Source organism: Ranitomeya imitator, chromosome 1, assembly GCF_032444005.1.
Source record: "Ranitomeya imitator isolate aRanImi1 chromosome 1, aRanImi1.pri, whole genome shotgun sequence".
In the NCBI taxonomy this organism is placed as follows: Eukaryota; Metazoa; Chordata; class Amphibia; order Anura; family Dendrobatidae; genus Ranitomeya; species Ranitomeya imitator.
In genome coordinates this window covers 1,106,957,934-1,106,985,176 of record NC_091282.1, presented here as the reverse complement: position 1 = coordinate 1,106,985,176, position 27,243 = coordinate 1,106,957,934, and the positions used below count along the sequence as shown (strand labels likewise).

Below are 27,243 nucleotides of genomic sequence, written 5' to 3'. Positions count from 1 at the left end.
TCTCCCTGTGAGCTTCCGTTGGTGGAGGAGATGGTACTGCGGCTTCTGAGTTTCCTTCCTCAGGTGATGTGGTGAAGTCGTTAGGTGCTGCTCTATTTAACTCCACCTAGTGCTTTGATTCTGGCCTCCAGTCAATGTTCTAGTATTGGACTTGTTTCCTCCTGGATCGTTCCTGTGGCCTGCTGCTCTGCATAGCTAAGTTCCGCTTTGCTATTTTGTTTGCTGTTTTTTCGTTCCAGCTTGTCTATTTGTTTTTTCTTTCTTGCTGGTAGCTCTGGGACACAGAGGGTGTACCTCCGTGCCGTTAGTTCGGTACGGAGGGTCTTTTTGCCCCCTTTGCGTGGTTTTTGTAGGGTTTTGTGTTGACCGCAAAGTTACCTTTCCTATCCTCGCTCTGTTCAGAAAGTCGGGCCTCACTTTGCTAAATCTATTTCATCTCTACGTTTGTCTTTTCATCTTAACTCACAGTCATTATATGTGGGGGCTGCCTTTTCCTTTGGGGTATTTCTCTGAGGCAAGGTAGGCTTATTTTCTATCTTCAGGCTAGCTAGTTTCTCAGGCTGTGCCGAGTTGCATAGGGAGCGTTAGGCGCAATCCACGGCTGCCTCTAGTGTGGTTGGAGAGGATTAGGGATTGCGGTCAGCAGAGTTCCCACGTCTCAGAGCTCGTTCTATGTTTTTGGGTTATTGTCAGGTCACTGTATGTGCTCTGACTTCTATGTCCATTGTGGTACTGAATTACCTTATCATAACAGCGGCCTCGACCAATCAGAGACACGGGATGTCTACGTCCTTTATGACATCATCGTCACTGTGCCCGTCGCTGATTGGTCGAGGCCGCCAGACAATCATCATTGTCCATATACTACGGGGACATGCATATTCTAGAATACCCGATGCGTTAGAATCGGGCCACAATCTAGTGATGTCATAAAGGATGTAGACATCCCGCGTCTCTGATTGGTCGAGGCCGCCAGGCCTTGACCAATCAGCAACGGGCACAGCGACGATGACGTCATAATGGTTGCCATGGCGACGATGATGTCATAAAGGTTGCCTCGACCAATCAGAGACGTGGGATTTCTACGTCGATGCTGTGCCTCGACCAATCAGAGACGCGGGATTTCCTGGACAGACAGACAGACAGAAAGACAGACAGAAAGACAGACAGAAAGACAGACAGATGGAAAAACCCTTAGACAAATATATATATAGATGGAGCATCATGTGTGGCCATTATACAGTATGGAGCATCATGTGAGTGTGGCCATTGTACAGTATGGAGCACTGTGTGGCCATTATACAGTATGGAGCATCATGTGTGGCCGTTATACAGTATGGAGCATCATGTGTGGTCATTATACAATATGGAGCACTGTGTGGCCATATTTTTTTGTTTATAATTACTGTTTATGAAACAGTGTGATTAGCAATGCTAAATGGCTGTGGTTCGGATGTGGATATGGGTGTGACTAGTTGTGAAATGGGTGTGGTCAGAGGCATGGCTTAAAATGTGCCGCTGCAAGCGCCGCAAACTTTATTCCTCTTTCCCCTCTTCAAAAGTTGAGAGGTATGGTTTAACTGCGCCCCTACTTGTATATGTTTGAGGAAAAGGTGTGTGTAAATGGGTGTGGCTTACAAAATGGGTGTGGTTTTCCTACACACACAGAACCTGTTGTAAAAAATTTGAATCCCACCCCTGCCTATATGTTTACATAACTTTGTTGCGCTTTGGGGGGCTCCCCGGGGAGATTTCTTGCACAGGGACCCTCTGCAGTCTGTGTCCGCCCCTGGGTTAGTGAGTAGTAAGAATAGGACCTGTGTTGTATCTGCAGTAATAGGTCTTGTTCCCCAGTGCAAAACTGGTAGTAAACAAACCATCTAGAAATGACAAGAACTGCATGTTCCCTGCACATACTCACAGCTTTGTACCCCTGAGGACTTCATCACTGTAAACATTGGGTCCTTTGGCCTGTGTTGGATCTAATGTAAGAGAAGGCAGTCTTCGCTGAGTGGTTGTTTTCCTAGAAGGAGTGTGCAGAATCCGAGAGGATGAAAAAATACTGTTGTCACTCAATCTTCCATGTCGATTTCGTGCAGAGTTTAAAACCCTTGGCAGAACAGATAAACTTTTATCTTCTTGATCACTTGAAATAAAAGGAAATAGACAATAATTTTTCCTGGATGGCAATTCATAAAAACATCAGCAAATCATGTTTTAACTGTTGCATTTATGGTGCATGTTTGAACCTGCACATAGTTTCTCATGTATACACATAATTTGGAAACTACCGTATATGCTTTGTACAACAACATCTCACCAATACATGCAAATACCGTGACTTCATTTAACAGGGAAATGTAAAGAATACACTTTCCTTGTAAATGAATGGTAGGCAAAGTGTGACTGTTCTGGAGTATATATCATGGGGGTTTCCATAAAGTCAAATACTTTACACTTATCGATAAGTTGCATACTCAGTCAGCATATATATTTATTTACAGTGCAGCATTGTACAGCTAGAGTATGTTCCCACGGTCAGTAAACGCTGTGGGCTGAACGTTGCATACATCCGCAGCGTCCAACCTGCAATGGCCAGATGTTACAGCATGGTGGATGGGATTTCAAGAAATCCCATGCCCACTATGCGTGCACCAGCTCCGGCAGCTTCCCTGCCGAGACAGACATGCAGCACGTCTTTCCAGACCGCAGCATGTCTATTTATCTTGAGACGCGAGCCTCCGCAGGATAAATGTCAGATGTACAATGTATTGGGTGTGGTGATTCTGCACAGTTCAGTGATCACATGCGAAATCACTTGCGTTCAAAAGCCGGCAGCGCTTTGGACGCAGTGAACATGTGCTGCGTCCAAAGCGCTGCCTAATGCTGAATGTTTGCACATACCCTTAGAAGCTTTCTTTTTATTTTAATGTAGGTATGCCTATAAAAGAAAGAAGACAAGTCATACTTACCACCGCGATCCTCCTCTGTTCAGGCGCTGCTGAACCAACAGTCTCCACCAGACTACCAGAGTTGACCGCTGAGGCTACAAACTGTGTGCAGGATCAGGTGACTATTGGTATGGATGTCATCATCTCTGGTCCAGCAGAGACTGTCAGAGCAGCAGGCGGATTCCAGTGATATGTATGGCTTTTTTTCCCTTTTAAAACATGGCAATTTCATAAAAAAATAAAAAAAATAGTGGAAAGAAATTAAACACACCAGAAACTATGGTCTTCTTTGGAGACCTGGGCTGAGAGAGAATTTTTCCAGAGTGAGTTCTACACTTAACTAGTGTAGCAGTGCAAGCGGTGCTATGACAGTTTCCTGTAAGCCCCAGATAGCTTGGCTGAGATAGCTATTGATGAGAATTGTCTGTTGTTAGCGTGGAAGAGATTTACTGTTATTCTGCAACTCTCACGCTCTGAGCCTCTGCCAAAGCACATTCACACAGGTAACGTAGAAATCAGGAAGACAAATACCTGAACCCGACAGGCCCCTGTTCAGACTAGGAAAAAAACCCAAGGAATAAAGAAATCACACACAACACAACTGCAATCAACAGAAACTACAGTAAAGTGAATGAATCCAACAAAGTCTATCACCAACATGAAACATCTTTAGTGGAAGATATTTAAAGCTGCACCCGAAAGGTGATAGGGCAGACAAACAGAGTAAATGAAAAACATCTGTTACTCAAAACCGACAGAAACAAGGATAACATAACTGAAACACCCAAAGAAAAGGTGAATCTGTTGTGGCTCGGCAGAAAGAGACTCCAACCACAGAACACAGAACCAAGGGTCTGAATCCAGAGACGTGACAATAAGCACTAACCTTCATGCTTCTTAGTAGTATAACCACCAAGCTCCATCCTTCTTAGTAGTGTTACTCCCAAGTTCTGTGCTTCTTATAAGTATAATGCCCAAGCTCTATGTCTCTTAGTATAACCACCAAGGTGTGTGCTTCAGATAAATGTAAGCGCCAAGACTACAAACTGTTCCTCTTATGAAGCAACTATCAAGCTTTGTGCCTTATTGATGCATAACTGCTAGACTTCATGCTTCTTAGTAGTAGTATAACCACCAATCTCCATGCTTCTTAGTAGTATAATCCTCAAACTCTGGGCCTCTTAGTATAACTACAAATGTAAGCTCAAAACTTACACACTGCTCCTCCTATTGAGTAACAGTGCCTCAATTTTCGCATGTAACAAAACTACGGTATTAAGACAGTGCCTCACTGATAGTAACATAGTAACATAGTTAGTAAGGCCGAAAAAAGACATTTGTCCATCCAGTTCAGCCTATATTCCATCATAATAAATACCCAGATCTACGTCCTTCTACAGAACCTAATAAATAGTAACATAGACTATAACCACTACAATTTGTGCCTCGACTTTAGGAAAACTTAAGAGTCAAATGGGCACACACAAGTTCTGACCCTCTGCCAAAATGTACTGACGTATTTTGATCCTGTGAGTTAACTTACAACACAACCAAAGAATGCAGTTGGCAAACTCAGCCTGGCTATTCCAGTGTGTCTAACGTTTTCATGGTAATGTGCCAAGTAATGAAGCATACATACTGTGTCTTCTCTACTAGGCCAGCATGGCGGTGCTGAAGAGGTTTAGCTTGTATTGTCATCACTCCATTCAAGTCACTATTGAAGTTACGACTTGTCTGCAAAACAGTAGGAAATGATCAAAATGACATTTGACATAGTATTAGATGCAATGAGAGATAAAGGCTGGGACGGTGGGAGGAACAGATGCGTTATCATAGATTGTACCTGTGATGTGAAAACATAAGCACCAAAGGAAATGCTCCGTGCCTCCGAGCCTCGTGATGGAGGAACACCTGCTGATCCTGATGTTATCCGTGGAAGCGGAAGCTGATGGTAGTGGTTAGTAGAATTATGGATCCTTCCTGCTTTCTTTATTTCTACTGAAATTCGAGATTCCCCATTAGTTACAATGAAAACTAAAGTTTTTTCCACTGTAGCCCTGTAAAAGAATATAGTAATGCTGGACCTCCTGAGATCAAGGAATCCTGCCTGACAAATCCTCTGTTGCCGAACTGGTCCAAACATTGCTCAAAATACTGCCTCATCCATGGTAAGGCTTAAATGGCGCCAATCATCTTCCCCCACTAAATAAGTAAGTTAAGGTTGGGTGATATAATTCAGATGCTCAATGCTGCAAGAATAATGAGCCCAACAAGAAATGTCCTGCCTATCGGACGTGGATATGCTGTTTTTTGGGAGTTTTTTTTATTTGACATGTTTAATGCTATACTATATTGAGAAATGGTTATGTGAAACAAAATGTAAATTCAGTTTTATCTGTCTCACTAGAAGGTGATCAGCTCTTTGACTAATGATGTTTTACATTGACAATGACATTCTGCACATAGATACATTTTGACTGTACTTGTTTCCTGCCGTGTAAAAGACTAACCTAAGAATAAAGGGGTTTCCAGGACAGACATTTTTTTTTTGCAGTCAGTCGGACTGCAGCTTGCCAAATCTTAACAGCGTGCAATATGCAGTCAGGAGTCCTGCTGGAATGGCGGTCAAGTGCCAACTCTCTCTTTTCCTGCTCCTCTCCATGTTCTATTATATCACATTGCACTGTTAAGAACTGGCAAGCTGCCATCAGATTGACTGCAGAAAATAATGCCTGGCCCAGAAAACTCTAAGTAACTAAGCTTTAACTCAACCAAGCTGCTAAAGCCCTGCTATATTTATGTGTACTGTGCATTAAATCTGGAGAACAGGGAGGTTTCTGGCCACCCTGAGCTCGCCTTAGGACACCTGCATTACGGTTGGACAATTGTACCGCCCCAGTTCAACTCCCCACCTGCCACTGTTCCCTGTAGATAATAACTTAATTTCTGTTCATGTACTTTAAATTGTAGGTTTACTGTCCTCTAAACTATCATGGTACCTTCATCATATGCAAAACATAAGCACGAACATATCAGAAGTGGGTATACAGTTGTCCCAAAACACATTTTACAATCTACACTCCGACAGAAGAGTAATGTCCCATTCTGTCTTCATTGGTGTACCTGAAGTGACTTCCCATGTTTTAATGAGGAGCTCTTGCACTGATTCCACAATAGTCCTCCAAGTATCATCAAATACTTCTGCAGCAATAGTATCCTTCATGCAATCATTGGGGGAGACAGGAGGAATGCCCCACTTAGTCCTCTTTTGATGAAGCTGCGTTTTCTTTTGATCCATACCTTCATCATCACTAATGGTTGAAGAAGACTTAGTTTTACTATTCTTAAACATCAATATTTCATCTGCATGTTAAGATTTAAAGATGAAGTTTACGTGCTGACGGTTTAAGATGTCCATACACATTAGATGGCTGTCGGCAGAACGATGCTTTGGCCAACAGACACTTTGGCTGTCTCTCCCATACAAAGAAGTACTCACACAGCTAAGCTCTCCCGTGTTCTCTATGAGACATCTTGCAGTAGACTTAATTCCAAGAGAACACGGTGGCTGGCAGTCCAAAATTGGACATCTCCCCCCCGCACACATTATAGCGTCGGCGTAACCTGACGATATCGGCAGGTTCAGCTTACATTAGTCTAGTATGCATGGTGCCCTTTAGCCTGCCGTAATCAGCAATTTGAAGACTGTTCATTTTAAACTGATCTTTTATATACGGTACTTATTGACTAATATAAGAAAATGTGCTATTTACTGCTCTCTGCTGTCATAGGCAAGGTACTCCTCAATAGTGCCTTCCACATCATAGATCTCTTCCTCCAGGAAGGAATAAACTGATGAATCAGAACCCAAAGAACTGGCGCTAGATGTGGACTCCTCAGTTCTTTGTAAAGGTGATACTGTAGGGACAAGTCGCGATCCAGATACACACAGTCTGAAATAAATTAGATATTATATTGAAGTGTTAATGCTTTTTCAATATAGTACTATAAAGCACAAATAAACTACTGGTCACTGTGGGAAACTTAGAAATCATATGTTAAAGAGATATTGCTATCATACACATTTCTAGCATATCTACTGGATGTTCCATACATGAGTAAGGCTCTCAATTCTGGAGTCCACTCCTGTCGGGATAACAAGGACCCCAAGATCACATTAACCAATTTACAAAAGGAAGTTTCTTCATTGACTATGTTTCTTTAAGCAATTGTGACCAACAAAATATAATTTCCTCAGCCCCTGAATCTATGGGAATCTCAATGATCTGGCTCCTAATCTCAACCGACCAACACATTAAAGTATAGGGAAGTTTTCCAAATACCAGAAGCTTAAAGTCAATGCTAGAATTCTTTAAAATTTATTTTTTTAAATTAGATTTTTGAAAAGTTTTTAGCTCCCATTCTCATTACTACTTGTATTTTCAAAACAAATTGTCTATTGTCCTGAAAATCCACAAATTCACATCACTCTGATGCTGCAGTTGGCAGAGTACCATAATAGAATTGTGCTCTTTTTATGACAAAACCAAGAAGTAAATGGCAGAAAAAAAAAGACCCATTGCTTACCAGATCAGATCTGGTAATGGTACTTTTGCCATCCAACGGCACTTCCTGCCTTTGGTTAATTTTTTGTTGATCTCAGTAAACCCTTTTATTACAACGAAAATCCATCATTCATGATGTCGTCATTAGTGATGAGGGAATATACTCGCTACTCGAGATTTCCCGAGCACACTCGGGTTTTTTTAGTGCTCGGAGATTTAGTTTTCCTCACCTCAGCTGAATGATTTACATCTCTTAGCCAGCATAAGTACATGTGGGGGTTGCCTGGTTGCTAGGGAATCCCCACATGTACTTATGCTGGCTAACAGATGTAAATCATTCAGCTGCAGCGCTGAAAACTAAATCTCCGAGTACTTCCAAATACTCGGAGGACACCCGAGCATGCTCGCGAAATCTCGAGTACCGAGTATATTCTCTCATCACTAGTCATCATCATTCAGATGCAACAGACTGTCGCCCTGCATTTGGCTGCAGAAGTTCTCCGGGTTTAGCATTACAGACGCCTCCTTAATCCTTCTTACTTATGGACCCAGCGGCAACCTCCCTCGTTGACACACCTGGACCGGGGGGTTTATATATCCCCAGTCTGCTACAAAGAGTTTCTGGTGATATTCACATTTTTCCATTGTGAAGGCTTGGAGCTATAGCAGTTGACTAACTTCCTCTCTGGAGCTGTTTGAGGACATTTGGTGTTACTTCTCTGCGTCTGCTCAAGCTAAGTTTATTCCCCTTATCTGTCTACCTTTTTGTCTTTAGTTTACAGTGGGGATTGACCAGTGCACTTCCCATCCCCCTCCCTATCCAGGGCCTAGCTCTAGGGAGATACAGGGCTTAGGTTCCTGCTCAGTGATGATGAAACTATTTAGGGATGGTAGGGCAGGTAGGGTGTTATCAGATTTGCCTATTGGTCTCCACTCACCCTTTCCCTAGTGTCTGTGCTTCCTTCCACTCATCCCTTCGTGTTGCACTTAGTCTTCCCACACTGTGCATGACAGTAGCGTCATGTGTCGAACAGCTAGACCATTAATGTAGCGCTTCATTTTCTAACCGGACAACTGCACAGCACATGCTTTCAGGTTTCCCTGCACTCTCCAACTGACCACTGGGGGCACCAGCATTATGATGCCTTGTGACCAGCCTATTTTTAGGAGGCCCTTAGAAGTAAGGGTTACCAAGAATAGACAAGTCATTTAAATAGTAACAGTTGCTTCATGAATAAATATACAATATAATCCATAAATAAAGAGATATGTGCCTTCTACTCCTGGATTAACTATAGAAGCTAAAGAACATAATAAAGATACCGTATATACTCGAGTATAAGCCGAGATTTTCAGCCCACTTTTTTGGGCTGAAAGTCCCTCTCTCGGCTTATACTCGAGTCATACCCGGGGTCGGCAGGGGAGGGGGAGCGGGGGCTGTCTAATTATACTCACCTGCTTCTGGCGCGGTCCCAGCATATCCATATTGAATCAGGAGCCCCATATAATGCTCCATAAAGTTTATGATTGCCCCATAAGATGCTCCATATTAAAATATTCCCCATATAATCCTGCATAAAGGTTAATAATGGCCCAGAAGATGCTCCATCGACATATTTGCCCAATATAATGCTGCACAAATGTTGATTATGGCCCCATAAGATGCTCCATACAGACACTTGCCCCATATAGTGCTGCACAAACATTATGAAGGATGAAGCTGCCGGCACCGGGGAAGCAAGGACTGCACCGTGCCAGGAGCAGGTGAGTATAACGAGGAGGGGATCGCTGCGCTGTGCGATATTCACCTGCTCCTCGTTCTGGCGCCGCTCCGTCTTCAGCGTCTTCTGCAGTGACGCTCAGATCAGAGGGCGCGGTGACGTGGTTAGTGCGCGCCCTCCGCCTGAACATCAGTGCAGAAGACGCTGAAGATGGAGCGGTGCCGGAATGAGGAGCAGGTGAATATTGAAAGTGCCGGGGGCCTGAGCAACAGCGAGGTGAGTATGTGATTTTTTTTTATCGCAGCAACAGCAAATGGGGCAAGTGTCTGTATGGAGCATCTTATGGGGCCATAACGTTTGTGCAGCACTATATGGGGCAAGTGTCTGTATGGGGCCATCATAAACTTTATGGAGCATTATATGGGGCTCCTGATTCAATATGGATATTCAAAAACACTTAACCTACTGATGTCTCAATTAATTTTACTTTTATTGGTATCTATTTTTACTTTTGACATTTACCGGTAGCTGCTGCATGAGTCATTAAGTTTTCCCAGTTTTTTGTGGCAAAATTAGGGCCGTCGGCTTATACTCGGGTCGGCTTATACTCGAGTATATACGGTAAATTGTTAAAAACTGCTAACTTTTATTATGCTGCTGTGCTGTGTCTTTTCAAGTCAATAAGCTGCCAGCAAACTTGCGCCACATTTGTAAGGTACCAGGCAGCGCACTATATAACCCATTGTGGCGTTGCGCCTACTGTTTGTGTTGGGGGGAAACTCGCTTGGCAGCAGATTAACGTAGTCAGGCACGGTTTTTCATACAAAACAGTCCATATGGTTTATTTAAGCGTCATAAACCGCACTGTAAGCCAGGCTGCACATCACAAGCTTACACATAGTCCATTACTTAAACACATACGGCTTTACAAAGCATTCACTAGTCACGGCTGTCTCTCTCCAGTCACAGGGTGACTGCCCAGTTCAGGAACTGTCCTTTGTCAGTGCACATAGTTCTTTCCCCATATCTCTCAGGAGCTCCTGCTCCACAGTCCGACTCCTCGTCAGTCCAAGGTCCTCAACAGGACGGCGTCTTTCTCAGTGTAGGGGGGTCCCAGGTTCTGCACACACACGTGGCCTGTCCGGGTGCTATTCAGGACATTCATCTAACACCCAGGCCACCAGGTCCAAAGCCCCACCATGTGCTATTCAGGGAGATAGCACTTCCAACCCATAGGCTTTACCAGGACCTTCTGGACCATACAGATCCAAACACTCTCCACCATCTGACCAAACCCTGGTCACATTATGTAGCTGTAACGACCCCCATAGGTGGAAGGTGTATGTGTGGTTAGCCAATTCCCGCCCAGCTCTTTGACAAACCCTATAAGCTCCCATTATAAGTAAACACAACAAACACTTGTGGAACTATAAGTCCCAGCATAACCAAATAATTTTGGGCTTACAGCGCAGAGAACCACTGCGACACATACCAGCCATTTACAATAATGCCAGTCCCTAATTTACCATCATAATTATGCCTCCAAGCGCATCCTGGAGCCCACACACAGCGCCCCCTGGCTGTAACATGGGTTACTGCAGCACACCATCTATATAGTTGAATGTATCCTTGCTAAGCTCCGGTACAAAGCGCTATATTGCAGATTTATGTAGTCTTGGCTATATATCACAGACATACTAAATTTCATGGTAGTCCCATAACTCATATTTGATGCTTCACTGCAAGACAGAAGATGCTTCACCGGACAGAATTATGGGGCCAGCTTCTTCTCAAGGTCACACTCCAAACAGAAGTATGAAGATTTTAAACAGTGTGTGAATAGACACCTGAAGATCAAGGGGAAGGAGGGAATGAAGAATGAAATATTGATTTACTTACTGCCTCAAGGAGCTGGAGTTCTCAGTAATACTTTGTGAACCTCTAGAAAAACTTGAAGAGGAACTTGAAGTCCCACTCTGAAAGTGCTGGAAACCTTCATCCTTTGGAAATATAAGTTGTTTTCCTAGTATTCTAAAATACAAAAGTAAAAAAAAAATTAGAATAAATTTCTGTTTTATAGTTTTCAACGTTACAAACAATTTAAATGAAAAATTTGTCCAAAAAAGTAGAGGTCATAATAATAAACTGACACAGGGATTTAATGAATTGTATAAGACAAACTGAGATTCTGTTAACACTTTGTTGAATGTTCGCCATAAATATGGGATAGCTTAGTCTTCCATCTGAGGTATGTTGGGTAGGTGTGGACAGAGCTCTTACAGAAAATTTTGGCAGTACTAATACTCTGGTGCAGAGTCGGAGTAGTGATGGATTCTTTATATCTGGTATTAAATGACTGTCATCAGGTAGGGAGGTAGGGACCAAGCCTTTTATTAGGCATAAAACAGGGCAAATTAAATAACACCTTAGGCCTTCTTCATACGTCCCTTTATGTCCGTATGCGGTCCGTTGTTTAAGGATCGCAAATACGGACACACACACCCATTTTATTCAATGGTGGTGTGCACATGTCAGGCTTCTCACACGAACCGTGTGATCTTGTAAAAAAACCTGCAGGCATGTACATATTTTTCATGCACCACGGACATGTGTGCCGTACATGTGGACACTGATAACACACTGATAACATCCACGTGTCATCAGTTTGAAATATACCAGAATGAAAAGCTCCAGCGGCATGCTCCCACATTTGGGAAAAGCAATACAGTTATTGCTGCTTCCAGGCGCTGAATGAAATTAATTATTGTTGCCTGGTGTCCCTGTGATCAGCGAGACCAGGAGACGCTGATGAGGCTTGTAGTCATCACCCACTGTATAGAGCGTATTAAATAAATAAAATGGCGTGAAATCCCCCGTCATTTTCCTAACCAGCTGAGGAAAAGACGACAGCTGGGGGCTTATGGTAATATTCTGGGAAAGGGCCAATAGCCATAAAGGTTCACAGGTTATCAATACCAGCCCACATCTGTTTGCTTAGCCCTTACTGATTATTAGAGGGGAGGGCATCCAAAAAATGATGTGGGGACCCCAGTAAAGTTACTAACCAGCAAAGGCTAAATAGACAGCTGCGGACTGATATTAATAGCCTATGAAGGGGAAATAAATATTGGTCCTCTACCAAACTAAGAACATCAGCCCTCAGCCGCCCTAGGAATGGTGCATTCAGATTTGGCAACCCTAATGGATGTGCTATTTCTGGGGAGGCTGAGGGCTGATGTTCTTAGTCTGGGAGGGGGTGTTCTATCCATGGTCCCTTCCTAGGCTATTAATATCAGCCTGCAGCTCTCTTTTTAGCCTTTGCTGGTTAGTAGACATATGAGTGACACCATGTAATTTATTTTTTGGGGGGTTCCCCCTGTAAGAACTAGTAAAGGCTAAGCAAACAGCTGTGAGCTGATATTAATAGCTTGGGAACCTTTATAGCTATTGGCCCATTCCCAGAATATTAATATCAGCCCCCAGCTGTCAGCTTTCCCTCAGCTGGTTATGAAAATTAAGAGGAACCCCTTGCCATTTTATTTATTTAAACAATAAATACAAGTACAAAAAAATAGGCAGGTAAAGCAGTGATTAGAAATCACACTGACATATTTCTATCTATTTACTGTATCATGTTCCTCATCACTATCTCTATCTTTGAACATCTTTAATAGATAAAATTCTTTAATTTATATGCTACATTTCATCTCATACGTGTCACACTGACAGCACACGGACACCCAAATGTCACATATGTACACATGGATGTCACACGAACACGGACCACGGATCTGGCCAGTACTGATTTTTCCAGTACCAGAATCACCAGGACAAGTGAAGGCTAAAAGGGGTTTCAGATATACCCATCACACAGCAGAGTAATACTAGCATCTTCTTATGTGACAGAAGCAGACTCTGTGCCTCCTCAGGCACCATACCAAGGTCAGAGGTGAGTGGAGAATAAACATATACACAACACTTAACACAACAACGTACAAAGTGTCTCACCATGAAAGAGCTCATAACTACATGCAACGCAAAAGGAACCAGATAACAGGAGAAGCTTATTATATGCAGTGACCATTGTAACAGTGAAAGAAACAACATTTGGCTCATGACGCTGGTACGATGCTATTAGATCATGTTACCTAAGATGAAGAGATCTCTTGGTCCAGTCTTTGCACTCTGCTTGTAAATTCTTGTTTTGAGAAGTGACATTGCCTTCGAACAGCATCTCGTCCACATCCCAGAACAGCTGGTGCACTCTCTGCGTGTTGGCTTTATCAAACTCCTGCCAGATGCAGTAAGAATGGGAAAATGATTACAGCCATCACCATCCGACACGTGTGAATAGCATCTTGTGTGGAAGAGAAATGTCTCTGCTTCACAACACAGAGCGGAGTCAATTATTTTATCATCGTGTATCGTTTGTATGCAGCAATGTTATTAACCAGCCATGTTAATCAGTTTATTCATTGTCTGTTCTGTCCAGATAATGTAGTATCTATCAATCTCAAGGTCTACTTCATTTCAGTTACTCATAATTTCAGCCCATATAAGACAGTCATATTGCTATATATTGCCAAAGATAATAATACTGCCTTATGGTGAAATATAATTCAACCATATAGTGCCCAAATACTGTATGATTGCAATTTAGCTCCCAAATAACACAACCAGAAATCTCTAAATAAGACTTGGGTGGTGTCAGCTTTCTCTAAGGGTTCAAGGTCTCCTAGAAAAAAGATGACTTATTTGACCTAGTCTACCTCCCCATAAGAGTGGCACTGTCTAAAGACAAGTATTCATGTCCATTAATGGATAGTTAAGCTACTGCAATGTCATGCACATGGGGAAGCGACACAGTGAATCAGAAGAACTATACTACATTTCTAATTGGAGATATTTGCGACTATTATTATTATTGTATCTATAACATATTGGGGTAGAATCTTGGAGATGGGAATACTCCTTTAAGTCTTCATCATGTCAATTTCTGCTGTATATCTTCACCGTGGATTTCATCTTTTTCAATACACCGGGGTGAAGTCCAGAGCAAATCCATATGGCATTCATACTGACTAAGCTAAGGATTTGCCACATATTAGCAGCAAAATCCACTGCCAATTTGTGGCAGAGATACCTATCTGTGGCAGACAAATTTGCCCCAGGATCAGCTTCACAAAAGAGTTCTAGTGAGTCAGTGGTTAGCACTGATTCTAGTAAAATTAATGAGATCTCATGCACACAATGCCTAATTTTCCTTGCAGATTTGGGGCAGATATAAAAGTAAAAATCGCATAAAAAATGCACCTATGCATTATGCATCATTTTTCCTGCCAAGGGATGCAGAAATGTCTGAATCAAATACTTAATATATCCTAAACAGAATATGAAACAACCTGAACCCACAGTAGAAATCCCCTGAAAACCAGCGCTTCTGAGTCCCTTTTTATCATTAATGTGCAACATTAGAGGATAACAAATACAGACTAATGTTCTAACACAAAGCCTCATCAGTCACATCACTGAACAAAACTCTAAAGGGCAAAACACATTCAGTTTAGAATATTAATCAGCTGATTTACAAACGCGATTACACACAAACACAAATTATGGTTTGTGTCAGATAAAGTGGCCCGGGGTAATAGCAAGGTGTCATAAATAAAGTGTCATAAATAAACTAAAAGGATTGAAAAGTGGTAAGGTTGTCTCAGTAGTTAGTTTCAACAGACAGTGGAGATTACGTGATAGTATGGCCACAAAAATATGACGGTAGCCCCTTCTTAGCACTCATGCAGTCGTCTGTGCAAATCGGTATGAGATCAGACCACAATTCACGGACTGGATCCAAGTTTAAGTACTCATGCTGTCACGCTCTGGTCGGGAGAGCCGCATCCAGTATGTGCATAGCGGTCCGATCTTGGACTGATCTGTATGGATGTCTGTATAAGCCTTTACTAAACACCTAAATGTGAAATTGCTGTATACAAACTGGTTGGAGATCATTTCATCATTGTCCACATTTCTACACACACAGAATGTTCATTAATACAGTTGCTTTGAGCACTTACAATATCATGCTATCGGCAGCATATCACCCTTTTACATGATGTGCTGCCAATAATTATTCTTAAGCTGACATAAAATCATTGCCCTGGGTGATCTAGCATTTTGCTCATTTGTCTGGTGATTGCCAGCTTGTTTAGACAAGCGGATCATCAATTCGTCTAAATAGGAAATCGGTCTGTTGATACTACCATCGCAACACAATATCAATATTTACATTAGTGTCTCTTTAAGGAAATAAGGAAAGTAGAGAACCAAAAATAATGAATCACTTTAAAGTGCTGTTTCAGTCCCTTGGATATGCCATCATAATTGGTGGTGATCCTTCCTCTGGGACTCTCCAGTATTCGTGGGAATGAAGAGGCCACACAGATGATTCAGAGCCACCACGGCCTGTTCAGTCTTTCCCTGGTCAGTGGTGCCAAGGACACCGGCCGTGCCGGGGAACCACAGGGCAGCTCCTTCCAACTGATTGGGATCTGTATAACCTGGTGGTCAGAGGTGCCATGGGGCAGGGATTAATACAGAAAGGTTCTTCGATCTCAGGACTGGTGGACACCACAGAGGTTAAACCCACACTAATCATAAAATGATGTCATAAACTTGATTGATTTTCCCATCTCTTATGTTTATGGCATATGCACTGATTAAAGGGCACACTTGGTAATTTTGTGAACTCAAATACAAGTGAATAGAGAAAGCCACACATGTGCAGCCCCTCACCTCAGGCCCCAGTTCTCCAGACAAGGGTTCCACGTGTACAAGTGATTCTGACAAAATTAGAATATCATCAAAAAAGTTAATTTATTTCAGGTCTTAGGCTGGGTTCACATTGCGTTAGTGGCAGTCCGCTGACAGAATCTGTTACATGGCGCAATTAACGCTATGTAACGCATCAGTTAGTGCACCCATTGACCGCAATGTATCTAACGCATCGCTAACGTATGCCATTTTTGGCATGCGTTAGCGATATCCCGTTATTTTCTGACGAACCTTGAACGCTGCTTGCAGCGTTCGAGGTCCGTTTCTCGCTAGCGCAGATCGGGCATCTGCGCTAGCGGGAGCGCTAAACGCAATCCCTTTTTGTACATTGCGTTAGCGCATTCCGTTAGCGTATGCGCTAAACGGACTGCACTAACGCAATGTGAGCCTAGCCTTAAAAACAAAAAGTGAAAATCATATATCATATAGAGTCATTACAGACAGAGTGATCTATTTCAAGTGTTTATATCTTTTTGATAATATCCTAATTATGAGAAGCACCTGTATCATACATATCTGGTACATATGCCACAAATGGACTTCAATGTAGATCAATATGCTTGACAGGATCGTTCACATCTGTTACAATTCACAAAAAGAACTGTAAAAAATGTTTTCCTGTGGTTCTCCCATAAAGACCTATTGCATCAGGCATTAAGAGCTGTTAGCACTTGAGTTAAGTAGGGGGTGGGAATCGATTGAGAAACTAATGGTCAGCAATGAGAAGGATCATACATCATCTCTCCAGGAGTAGACGGAGCTCCTTTCTGTGGACAGTCCAGTAGTATAGCTTTGTATTCCTGACCAGGAATGATTTAAGTCTGTCGGAGTAGTTTGTCCACTGGACGACAATGACGAGACTGATTCACTGTGGAAACATACAAAAAGTAAGAATATTGCAGCCTGGATATTGGCCAGCATACTCAATGTGAAAGGTTCACAACAGAATGATACCAAAGATGCGGCAGGAAAATCAATCAGCGCCACTATCACGGACAGCTCATCAATGGCGTCAGCACTAATACCAACGTCCATGTTTACCAGTCTGGCCACATGCCGCCCCAAACATCACACAGTCTTTGTACAAAGTGACTCATATTTTAATACAGATTCAGTCTATATAAATAGGGAAAGCCATGTAAAATAATTATTAGGGTGTGCAGTTTTGCCATTTAAAGGGACATGTCTTTTTGGAACATTGCTAGTACTCCGCAGTTTTCCCCAAGTTCGGTCTTCAAGAGCCACCAACAGGTCGTGTTTTCAGGATTTCCTTAGTATTGCACAGATGATTGAATGCTTGCCTGTCCAGGTGATGCAATTATCACCTGGGCAATACTAAGAAAATCCTGAAAACATGACCTGTTGGTGGCTCTTGAGGGCCGGACTTGGGGAACACTGTAGTAACTGCATGTGAGCATTAGGATCTTCTATATATCACTCTCGATGTTTAGTTTTTAATTTTCTTTAGCAGAATTGTTCTAGTCTTTATTCTCACAACTCATTTGATATCTGATAACTAGAGGAATAAAGCCCATACTGTACCAGGTGTAGTTATGGATGGCTTCCTGCACAGGCCGCGTAAAATGTACTGGTAGAGGATCGCCTCCTTTGGCTGATAGCCGACGGCCTGTGTTTCCTCGTGACAATCCCCTTCTGAAAAAGAGAAGACAAGATAAATAAATTAAATTAAAATTATATTAAGTTACCGTTAAACTATATATTCCCATTAATTGTAAAGCAACCCGCGTGCACACTTTATTTGTCCTTCACGGTAACATTGGCGGTGATTCGGATTGTTGCAGGAAACCATCATGCGTGAACACTGTCAAAGCAATTCTAACAGCACAGATTTTTTTCACTTATCACAAGTATAATCAAAAATACTTCAATTTTACAGCTTTTAGCATAACATTAAGGATAACTACTTTTTGGCCTGGGAAACAGTATTTTACTCCAAATAAACAGCAGTGCGGAATTCTCCGGCTCAATCATTAACATTACTAGCAGCTTATCAATTCAGCCAGAATAGGAATTATTAACTCCTTACAGCTGTTGTGTCCTTCAAAATTTAACAAAATGATTGTCCAAAGTCCTTTCAGCCACAGCCAACCTACTATGTATAATATCCTGAAAGGTAATGTTGGCAGGGGCCAGGTGGGCATACCGTTGGAGCAAGCACCTGCAAAGGGGCCCAAGAATTAAAAATTAATGGAGCCCACTTTTACCACTAAAGCAGGTGGAATTGTGTACTATGATGATTTATTATTGTACCGCATAGAGCCCATACATTGTTCTTGTACAGGGGCCCTCTTCTGACTGTGTGCGCCCTTGCCTGTTGGTTAATGTAACCCATATATGTAATGACATCCAGAGCATATATGGTTTCAGTAAACGGGTATTATTCTTTGTATAATGAAAAGATACATTAGTATTACATCTCTCTATATTCTTACTTTATCAATGCCTTAGGCCAGCGTCACACTGGCGTATTGCATCCGATGCGAGATCATCGGATGCGATATGCTAATGACCCTCGGCTCCTGCTCGCAGCAGAGCAGGAGCCGAGTGTCATGTGTCTGTGCTCCGATTCTCTCGCACAGGGAGGATCGGAGCACAGCTGCGGAGGAGGCGGAGAAAAGAATTTCTCCATCTCCTCCATTGCTGGGGTCAGCGTATATCGCACAGCACTCGGATGATATCTGAGTGGTGTGCGCTGTCTCACTCACACCCATAGGCTTATATGGGTGCGAGTGAGCCGAGAGTTTTCCTCTCGCAGCATGCTGCGATTGTCTCGGACCGAGGAAAACGGCCGACAAAAAGTCGGCTGGTGGGAGCTGCCCCATAGCTTAACATTGGTCCGAGTGCAATGCGATTTTTTTTTATCGTATTGCACTCGGCGTTTAAAACGCCGGTGTGACGCCGTCCTTACACTCTGCAAGGTCTCTGCAGTCATTCAGTAGTAACTTTACGGTTTTATTTCCAGAAAATAATATACGTAGTATAATGTGACAACGAAGGTGAAAAATTTCTGTCAAATGAACTGACACTGGGACTTCTCACACTGCGAGTGGCAAAGTTAATGTCTAGTTTTCCCAGTGGCTGGCCAGTTTAGTTTTCCCGGTGGCTCGGTCGCTTTTAATGCAGAGCGCAGCAGTAGAGATGACGGTCATTGGCTATAAAGTATTGAATGTGCGCACCCTGTTCACATTCAATGCTTCATTTAACTGAGCTTTGTCATTTTGGACGCAGCCTGTGCAGAGAACAGCAGCCAGTGACAAAATCATCTTAGCTGATGCGCTTTGCAAAGGACCAATATTACAATCTGGGTAGGGGGAGGTTGTTGAGGTGCACTCAGGACCATATTAGAAGATTACAATTTGGGGAGAGACTCTGGTATGTTTGGGCCAAGGTCTACTCAGAGCAAAGCCATATGGGAAGTTCCATGGCTTAGGAGATGCTCTACACTTGCTTTAGACAGGGCCCTGACAACCCACACTACACCACTGGATGATAAGTTTCTACTGGTTATATCCACACTACACCACTGGATGATAGTTTCTTACTGGTTATGTGATGGATACACAGGTTCTGTTCACGTCACGTCTTCGCATCTAACCGAAAGGCACTAATTTTTTTGGGGGGGACAAATTAATTTATAAAACGTATTTTTATTGATAAAACGGAACGCAGCAGAACACCAAAACCAATGCGGGCTCCTTTTTCTGTACTGTTGAACAAAATCCTGCATGTTCTTTGGACAACAGAAGTCAACAGAAACAATATAAACACTGTCCCATTCTGTTTTTTCTCAACATAGGACATACTACCCCTCAAATGGAAGCAAAAATATGATGTAACCTTAGACCTAACAAAGGCTTGATCATAACTGTCCACTGCATCATTATCTGATCAAAGATGAACTTCTATCCGCTGGGAGCACAAAACTAATGCCTCGTTCCATGTTCAGTGTTTGGTCAGTATTTTCCCTCAGTATATATAAGCCAAAACCAGGAGTGGGTGATAAATACAGAAGTGGTGACATGTTTCTAATAAACTTTTCCACTGATTTCTCCACTCGTGATTTTGGGTTACAAATAATGTCGTAAAATACTGACTAAATAGTTAAAGGGAACCTGTCACCCCGTTTTTTCAGTATGAGATAAAAATACTGTTAAATAGGGCCTGAGCTGTGCGTCACAATAGTGTATTTTGTGTACCCTGATTCCCCACCTATGCTGCCGAAATAACTTACCAAAGTCGCCGTTTTCGCCTGTCAATCAGGCTGGTCTGGTCAGATGGGCGTGGTGACATCGCTGTTTCTTCCCCCAGATCTTGCATATCTTTCCGTTGGTGGCGTAGTGGTTTGCACATGCCCAACTGCTGAATCCACTGCGCAGGTGAAGAAAAAACGAGTTTGCATCTCGGCTTCAGGAAAATGGCCGCCGCGATCTCCATCTGCGCACGCGCGGCATCAGGCGGCCATTTTCCTGAAGCCCCGGGCAGCAGAGGACTCCATTTGCGCACGCGAGGCCTCAGGAAGATGGCCGCCCCCACCGATCACCAGGGAAATAGCGCCGATCGCGCGTTTTTTGTTCACCTGCGCAGTGGATTCAGCAGTTGGGCATGCGCCAACCACTACGCCACCAACGGAAAGATATGCAAGATGTGGGGGAAGAAACAGCGATGTCACCACGCCCATCTGACCAGACCAGCCTGATTGACAGGCGAAAACGGCGACTTTGGCAAGGTATTTCGGCAGCATAGGTGGGGAATCGGGGTACACAAAATACACTATTGTAACGCACAGCTCAGGCCCTATTTAACGGTATTTTTATCTCAATCTGAAAAAACGGGGTGACAGGTTCCCTTTAATGTCGGAACATGGCCTAAAGGTGATTGTCCTAACCCATAAATATCTGTCCATTGAGTGCCCAGTCAATCATTAGAACATGGGTCCTTTGTCCCACAACAGAATAGCTTGGAAATCACATACCAAGTACTGTTACATCAGGGAAACTGAGTCGCCCGCCAGGGCTGTGGGGTACCCGGTACCGAGTCCGGTGTTCACGGTGGCGACCCGGTCTGTGGCCCTGGGCGCTCATGTAAAAGGGGAAAGTCTTTAAAGTGATTTAGTGAATAGAGTATATGTTCGTGACGCCACCTGTGGTATTCGGTCAGTGTGGACCGACGCTGCTTTAAGGGGTCCTCTGGGGTGATGTTATGGCAGCTAGATGGTATAACTTCCCACAGGTGAAGTATATCCCCAGGGCTCCCGGTGTGTAGATGGAAGATGGTGAATGGCACAGTAAAGAACGAGGACACAGGTTTGCAGTCTCTTTACCTGGTTTACTGAAGACTTCAGGCAGCCACAGTCCAGGGTACTAGATCACAGCGCAGGCAGGGTCCGGCCGGCTTGGAAGTGAATCCAGAGTCCCCTTTACCAGGTGGAGTTAAAAGCCTTCCCCTAGCGCAGTGGTGTTGTAGTCCCTTACTGCCTATGGCTTCAGATAAGGTCCTCACAGTTCTTCTCTCTGTTCCCCTTAAAGGATAAGACAATACCTGTATGACAGGTAACTCAAGCCTTTTTACAGGGACTCTAGCACGCCCCGGGCTCTATGTGTTACTGTGTCTCAGGTGTGTGTGGCGGACAGGTAACTTGCAGTTCTGCTGTCCTGCTGGTCTCTGCAAGTCGTAGAGTCCCTTACAGCCTCGGTGGTCCGGCTACCGGTTATCTGCGCCTCAGAGGGGGGCAACCTGCTCTTAGCTTGTCTCCCCTAATGTTACTCTCCTGTGCTTCGCTCTCCTTCACGCTCACTGAACAATGTTCGGCTTTTTGTACATCTCTTTCCAGAAGCTGTAGTTCATCAGACTACACGGCCCCTTCAGACTTTCTGACACACTATGTCGGTCTGCTCTCTCCTCTATCTTTAACTTTCTGAACTGAACTCCTTTCCCTCAAAATCAGAATCTATTTATAGGGGAGTTCACCCTAAACTAGGCTTAGAGCTCCCCCTTCTGGCCTGGAGTGTGAACATGTTGTATGCATGGTGGTTACCTGATAAAAGATATCCTTCATCGCTTTCAAACGTAACATCACTCTCCCCGTGAGGAAAGCAATGTCACTGTGACGTCCAGGACCCAGGGGCGCCACATAACCCTAACCCTAGCCTCAATTTGGGACAATTATTCCATGTACATGGGAACACAAGGGAACTCCCTCAAAACTCCCAAAAATTGACACTGTTGGCAAGTATGGCTTCTGCTGAGTTCTTCAGCCCTGATTCATCATTTGTGATGGTTTTTAAGTTACTTTTCTTTTTTTTTGTCTTGAAATATTCACTGATATTTACTGTGCAAAATTCATCAAAATTGCACACACAGTTAAAAGTCATTAACCCTTTTTTGCAACTTTTTTGCAAAATGTTGCATCTTTTTAAATTAAAGAAAAAGATGTGACTGCAAAATGTGCAAATAACCAGGGTGTTTGGGGGGTGGCTGAATTAAAGTAGTGCCAAACTGTTGAATCAGGTGAAAACATTTGTAATCAATAAACTCCATCCATAAAGTGGAGAACAAAAATAACTAAGAACATATAAAATAGATTTAAAACTAGGTGCAAGCAAAAAAAAAAATGTGCAAAACTCACAAAATTAGACAAAAAACAGCAGCAAACACAATCATGAATAAGGGCAATTGATTTTTACACTGACAGAGATAGTTTTCAGATTTTAGCTATCTCCATCAGTCCAATGGACAATTAATGGAATATAGAAAGATTCTCACTAATCAGCAGAACATAAGGGGTAAAACTGATACCCTAGGTCCTATCATTGCTTAAAGGGAACGTTTCACCGTAAAAATACAGTCTAATCTGCTGAGCTGAGAAGCCAGGTATGATTTCATTAATGAAATCAATAGTTTCTATAACAACTTCTCTGACTCATAGCTGTGTTTTTGTTACTGAAAACAGTTTTTTTTTTTGCCATGTTCCTGTTACGTTATAACTAATGGAATCCCTAAAATTCACAGATCAGACACAATTTGGAAAAAAAATTGGATGGCAATATATACTGTACATATGTGTATTCATGTTACAATTAGTCCCCCATTGTCCTAAATTGCCCCAGGGCAGAAACTTGTTGTTAGACAGATGTCCTACGTGTCAATAGCTGCCAGAATTCTTAGCGTTAATAAATAATGAGGGTTATATTAATTAAGGAAATCCTGTAAGAAGAACTTGGAACTTGAAAAAGTTACAATTGTGCAGATGTCTACAATAATGGCGTATTAAATAACAACTTGAAGATGAAAGGCAGCCGTCCATTGTGATGTAAAATTAATGAACACACATGATGAATGTGTTGGCTGATATAGTCATGAAAATCACAATTTGACACTGAGCTCTTGCACTAAATAACTCATCAAGTTTAATCCTTATCGTTGTCTATATATAGGATCCAGATACAACAAGTTTTTGGGTCCATTTCAACTGTATCCACGTCTTCAGGATGTTGATGCAGCTGAAAAGAAAGAAGAAGCAGGGAGACCTCGGCTCCTCGGTATGCCCACCGTATGACCATGGGCTGCTCTCCATTGGAGCAGTATCACTATGATAAGATGGACGCGGGCCTCCTGCAGCAGGAGATCCTCAATTCCTAGGAAAACCAAGCTGCTTGGCACATGGAGCAGAGAAAAATGTGTGGCATCAATGCGAGCTCCATCTGAGCCAAACACTGAGGAATACCAATGGTATTAATTAGCTAGACCCCCAGCAGAAGAGTGAGGAGGACCTTTTTCAGGACACTTGTTCTGTATGGGATCACTAAGGGGAGGCATTTTAATTGTGCCATGCATGGATGTGATAATATTACTGTGTATGGCAGTGTGAGGAAGACACGAAGGGGGCATTTTCACTGTGTGAGGAGACACTGTCACTGTGGGGATGGCACTACTACTCTGTGGAGGAGGAAAGCACAATTGCTGTGGTGGAGGTACTATTATTGTGTGGGACACAAAAGGAGTCACTATTACTGAGATAGGTACAAAGACGAACACTAATATGGTCTGGGGCAGCAGTTTGCCCCTTTTTGTGAGGGCATCTTTGGTTCCAAGCACTTGGGGTGGTAGGATGGTTATGACAAAGGAGTGGAGTAAACTAAGGGCAAATACTGGCTGAGTTTGACCTGTTGAGCGCATCATCCAAGAATACTGACTGTCGGTGGGGTCAAAGTTTGGCTCTCTTTCGCACTATTCGGAAAAATGTGAATCCACTCACATCGCTCCATAGTGATGACCCACGAGTCACATACAGAACTTTGGATGCAACGTTTTAATAAAGCCGCCATGACATCGGTATTGCCAATACTGTGTAACAACTAGAAAGCTAAACGTGGTGGCATGAAAAATTAGGGGCATAATATTGCACACAATGGAATACATGCGCTGCTACTTGGAGTTTAAAGAGAAACTATCAGCAGGATTTTACAACTCAAACTGTTAATATGCACATGTAGCTCCTTCAAAGACAAGTCCAGCAATACTTCTACATGGCCAGTCCGATCCTCTGTTACTGAGAAATCAGGGATTAAATTGAGGTTCAAAGATGATGAAGAACTATGGTAGATAGGAATCCTTTGTCACTCCAGCTCTATATACCACCTCCCCCTGTGTGACTGATGATTCCTTTGCCTGAAGTCACACAGCATAAAGGCACTTAGTCTAATAGAAGGAGGCGGCGATTGGTGAGGAAAAGAGTTGTAGTGACAAGAGGCTTCAGATCTACCATAGTCCTTCAGCATCTTTGCGTATCAATTCATACACAGGCTTCAGATCTACAGCCTCATTTGCATATCATTTCAAACACTGATTTCTCAGTAATGGCGGAACAGACTGAACACGTAAAGGTATTGCTGGACTCTTTGAAAGAGCTACATGCTCAGATAGTTTGTGAGGATGAAACCCTGCTCACAGATTCCCTTACTTAAAGGTGTTTTCCCAGCCAAGGCAAATTTGAGGCAAGCACAGCAGCACGTCGAATCCTAGCAGTACATAACATATACACACTGTTAGGATTTGGCTCTGCTTGCCAGATTGAGTGGTCGTTACATGAGCCAGTATGTGATTTGCATACTAGTAGTCATTTGCTTGTGAGCTTCCCTTCCTGCTTCTCTCAATGTACATCGACCTCAAATTTGCAAATCGAAGACCAATAAATCTGGGATGCAGAGCTGAATCCTAATGGTGTGTGGAACACACCCCGTCCATTGGGATCCAGCGTGCTATAATCCTGGCCCGATATTGCCCTAGACCAGAAATCTCCTATAAGGGGAGGCTTGTGCATCACGATATGTAACGAAAAATGAGAGTAATAGAAGAGTAACAGCCTCAGCGCTAACAACTGCCGTTAAGGCTACGTTCACATTAGCGTTGTGCGCCACTGCGTCGGCGACACAACGCACGCAAAAATGCAGCAAAACGCACGCAAAAACGCTGCGTTTTGCGACGCATGCGTCGTTTTTTGCCGAAATTTGGACGCAAGAAAAATGCAACTTGTTGCGTTTTCTTGGTCCGACGCTTGCGGCAAAAAAGACGCATGCGTCGCACAACGCAACAAACAAAAACGCATTCGTCCCCCATGTTAAATATAGGGGCGCATGACGCATGCGTCGCCCGACGCAAACCCGACGCAAACTAGCATAACGCTAGTGTGAACGTAGCCTAACACTTAGAAAACTCAATGATACAATAACACGAAGTGCAATAATAATCATGGAGGGCATTTACATTTTTCAGACAATCGTGCTATTTTCCGTTCCGTGACTAATACAGGATAACACGGTGTCCTGATTTTATAGACTATTACGGTAATATTACTGGTCTCACAATTATGGAAGCCGCTGTCAAAGAATCTCTGAAACAGACACGTCACTTATGTTTTTATAAGCTTTTTGGTAAGTTTTATTCATATATGTAATTTTCAGTGTTTCCCTGTCATAAATAGAAGTAAAAATTATGTTAGCCAGAGCTTCATGCAGTGAGAAAAACGAAGATGCCCACGAAGTGTAAAAATCCATCATATGACGGACAGCGGTGGCACCTGACGGCCATGATGGCATCCATACGGCTTGTGTCACGGCGTCCATTATTTTACAGGCCAACATAAAGCAGCAGCTGCACCGTTCTCACACGTTTCACATGAAATCTGCGCGAATGTGAACACAGTCTGACATCTGGACGCAGAGCTTGTTGAATTAAGACATTGTTAAAAAAGCATCAGCAAGAATGCCACAAAGCAAAGTGTGAAGGTACCAAAGGGTCAAGTCACAATGAGATTTTACAGGCAGCTTTTGGTGCAGTTTTTGTAAGCGAAGGACCTAGGGGGGTTGGTTGAAAATCGGCATTTGTAAATCTAGTGGACGTATCTGATATACACTTTCCACCGCCAATCTGCAGTGGGAATATCTGGAAATATCCTACATCTGCAGTGTTGGGCAAAGGATTTTCTCATGACATCCACAAAGCTGGCACTAGAATACGCCAAGCCGTGTGAACAAGCTCCTACACTTTATGTGCGTGTGCCAATGCATGTGTATAGGAAACACCCAAAACGCCAACTATGACATTTAGGCTATGTGCACACGTTGCGGATTAGGCTTAGGAATTTCTGGTGCGGATTCTGCCTCTCCTGGCAGAAAACGCACCTGCAGTTCCGCAGCGTTTTTTGTGCATTTTTGCTGCGGTTTTCTTGCGGATTTGCTGCGTTTTTAACCCCTGCGGTTTTCTATAATGGAATGGGTACAAAAACGCTGCAGATTCACAAAAAAGAAGTGACATGCTACTTCTTTTAAACCGCAGCATTTCTGCAGCAGATTTTCCGCAAAGAGCGCACAGCATTTTTTTTTTCTCATTGATTTACATTGTACTGTAAATCAATTGCGGATCTGCAGCGTTTCTGAACCTCAAAAAACGCTGCGGATCCGCAGAGAATCCGCAACGTGTGCACATAGCCTTAACTGGGTGAATGTGGATTTTATGCATGAAGACAATAAACTATTTCAATGAATAATAAGCAATGATTTCTGGCTGATCTCGCAGCCTGGCTCAGATATGTACGAACTGTGGTGATGCTTGATAGCTATCAGTCATTTCTCACACTGTGCATGGCTCCATGATATA

The 27,243-nt window shown here is 43.0% G+C and overlaps 1 protein-coding gene across 2 annotated transcripts in view; it reads right to left on the bottom strand.

Moving 5' to 3' along the window:
• FAM149A (family with sequence similarity 149 member A) overlaps nt 1–27,243 on the bottom strand; it is a 257,211-nt gene that overhangs the window by 38,141 nt on the left and 191,827 nt on the right. For both annotated transcript variants that reach the window (XM_069744361.1, XM_069744362.1), the window contains exons 2-10: nt 17,611–17,721; nt 16,804–16,936; nt 13,386–13,528; nt 11,137–11,268; nt 6,725–6,904; nt 6,075–6,262; nt 4,795–4,949; nt 4,591–4,685; nt 1,922–2,146 (exon numbers count right to left, since the gene is read on the bottom strand). In XM_069744361.1, coding sequence (XP_069600462.1) covers nt 1,922–2,146; nt 4,591–4,685; nt 4,795–4,949; nt 6,075–6,262; nt 6,725–6,904; nt 11,137–11,268; nt 13,386–13,528; nt 16,804–16,936; nt 17,611–17,721 — 1,362 coding nt within the window. The remainder of the gene's footprint in view (nt 1–1,921; nt 2,147–4,590; nt 4,686–4,794; nt 4,950–6,074; nt 6,263–6,724; nt 6,905–11,136; nt 11,269–13,385; nt 13,529–16,803; nt 16,937–17,610; nt 17,722–27,243) is intronic.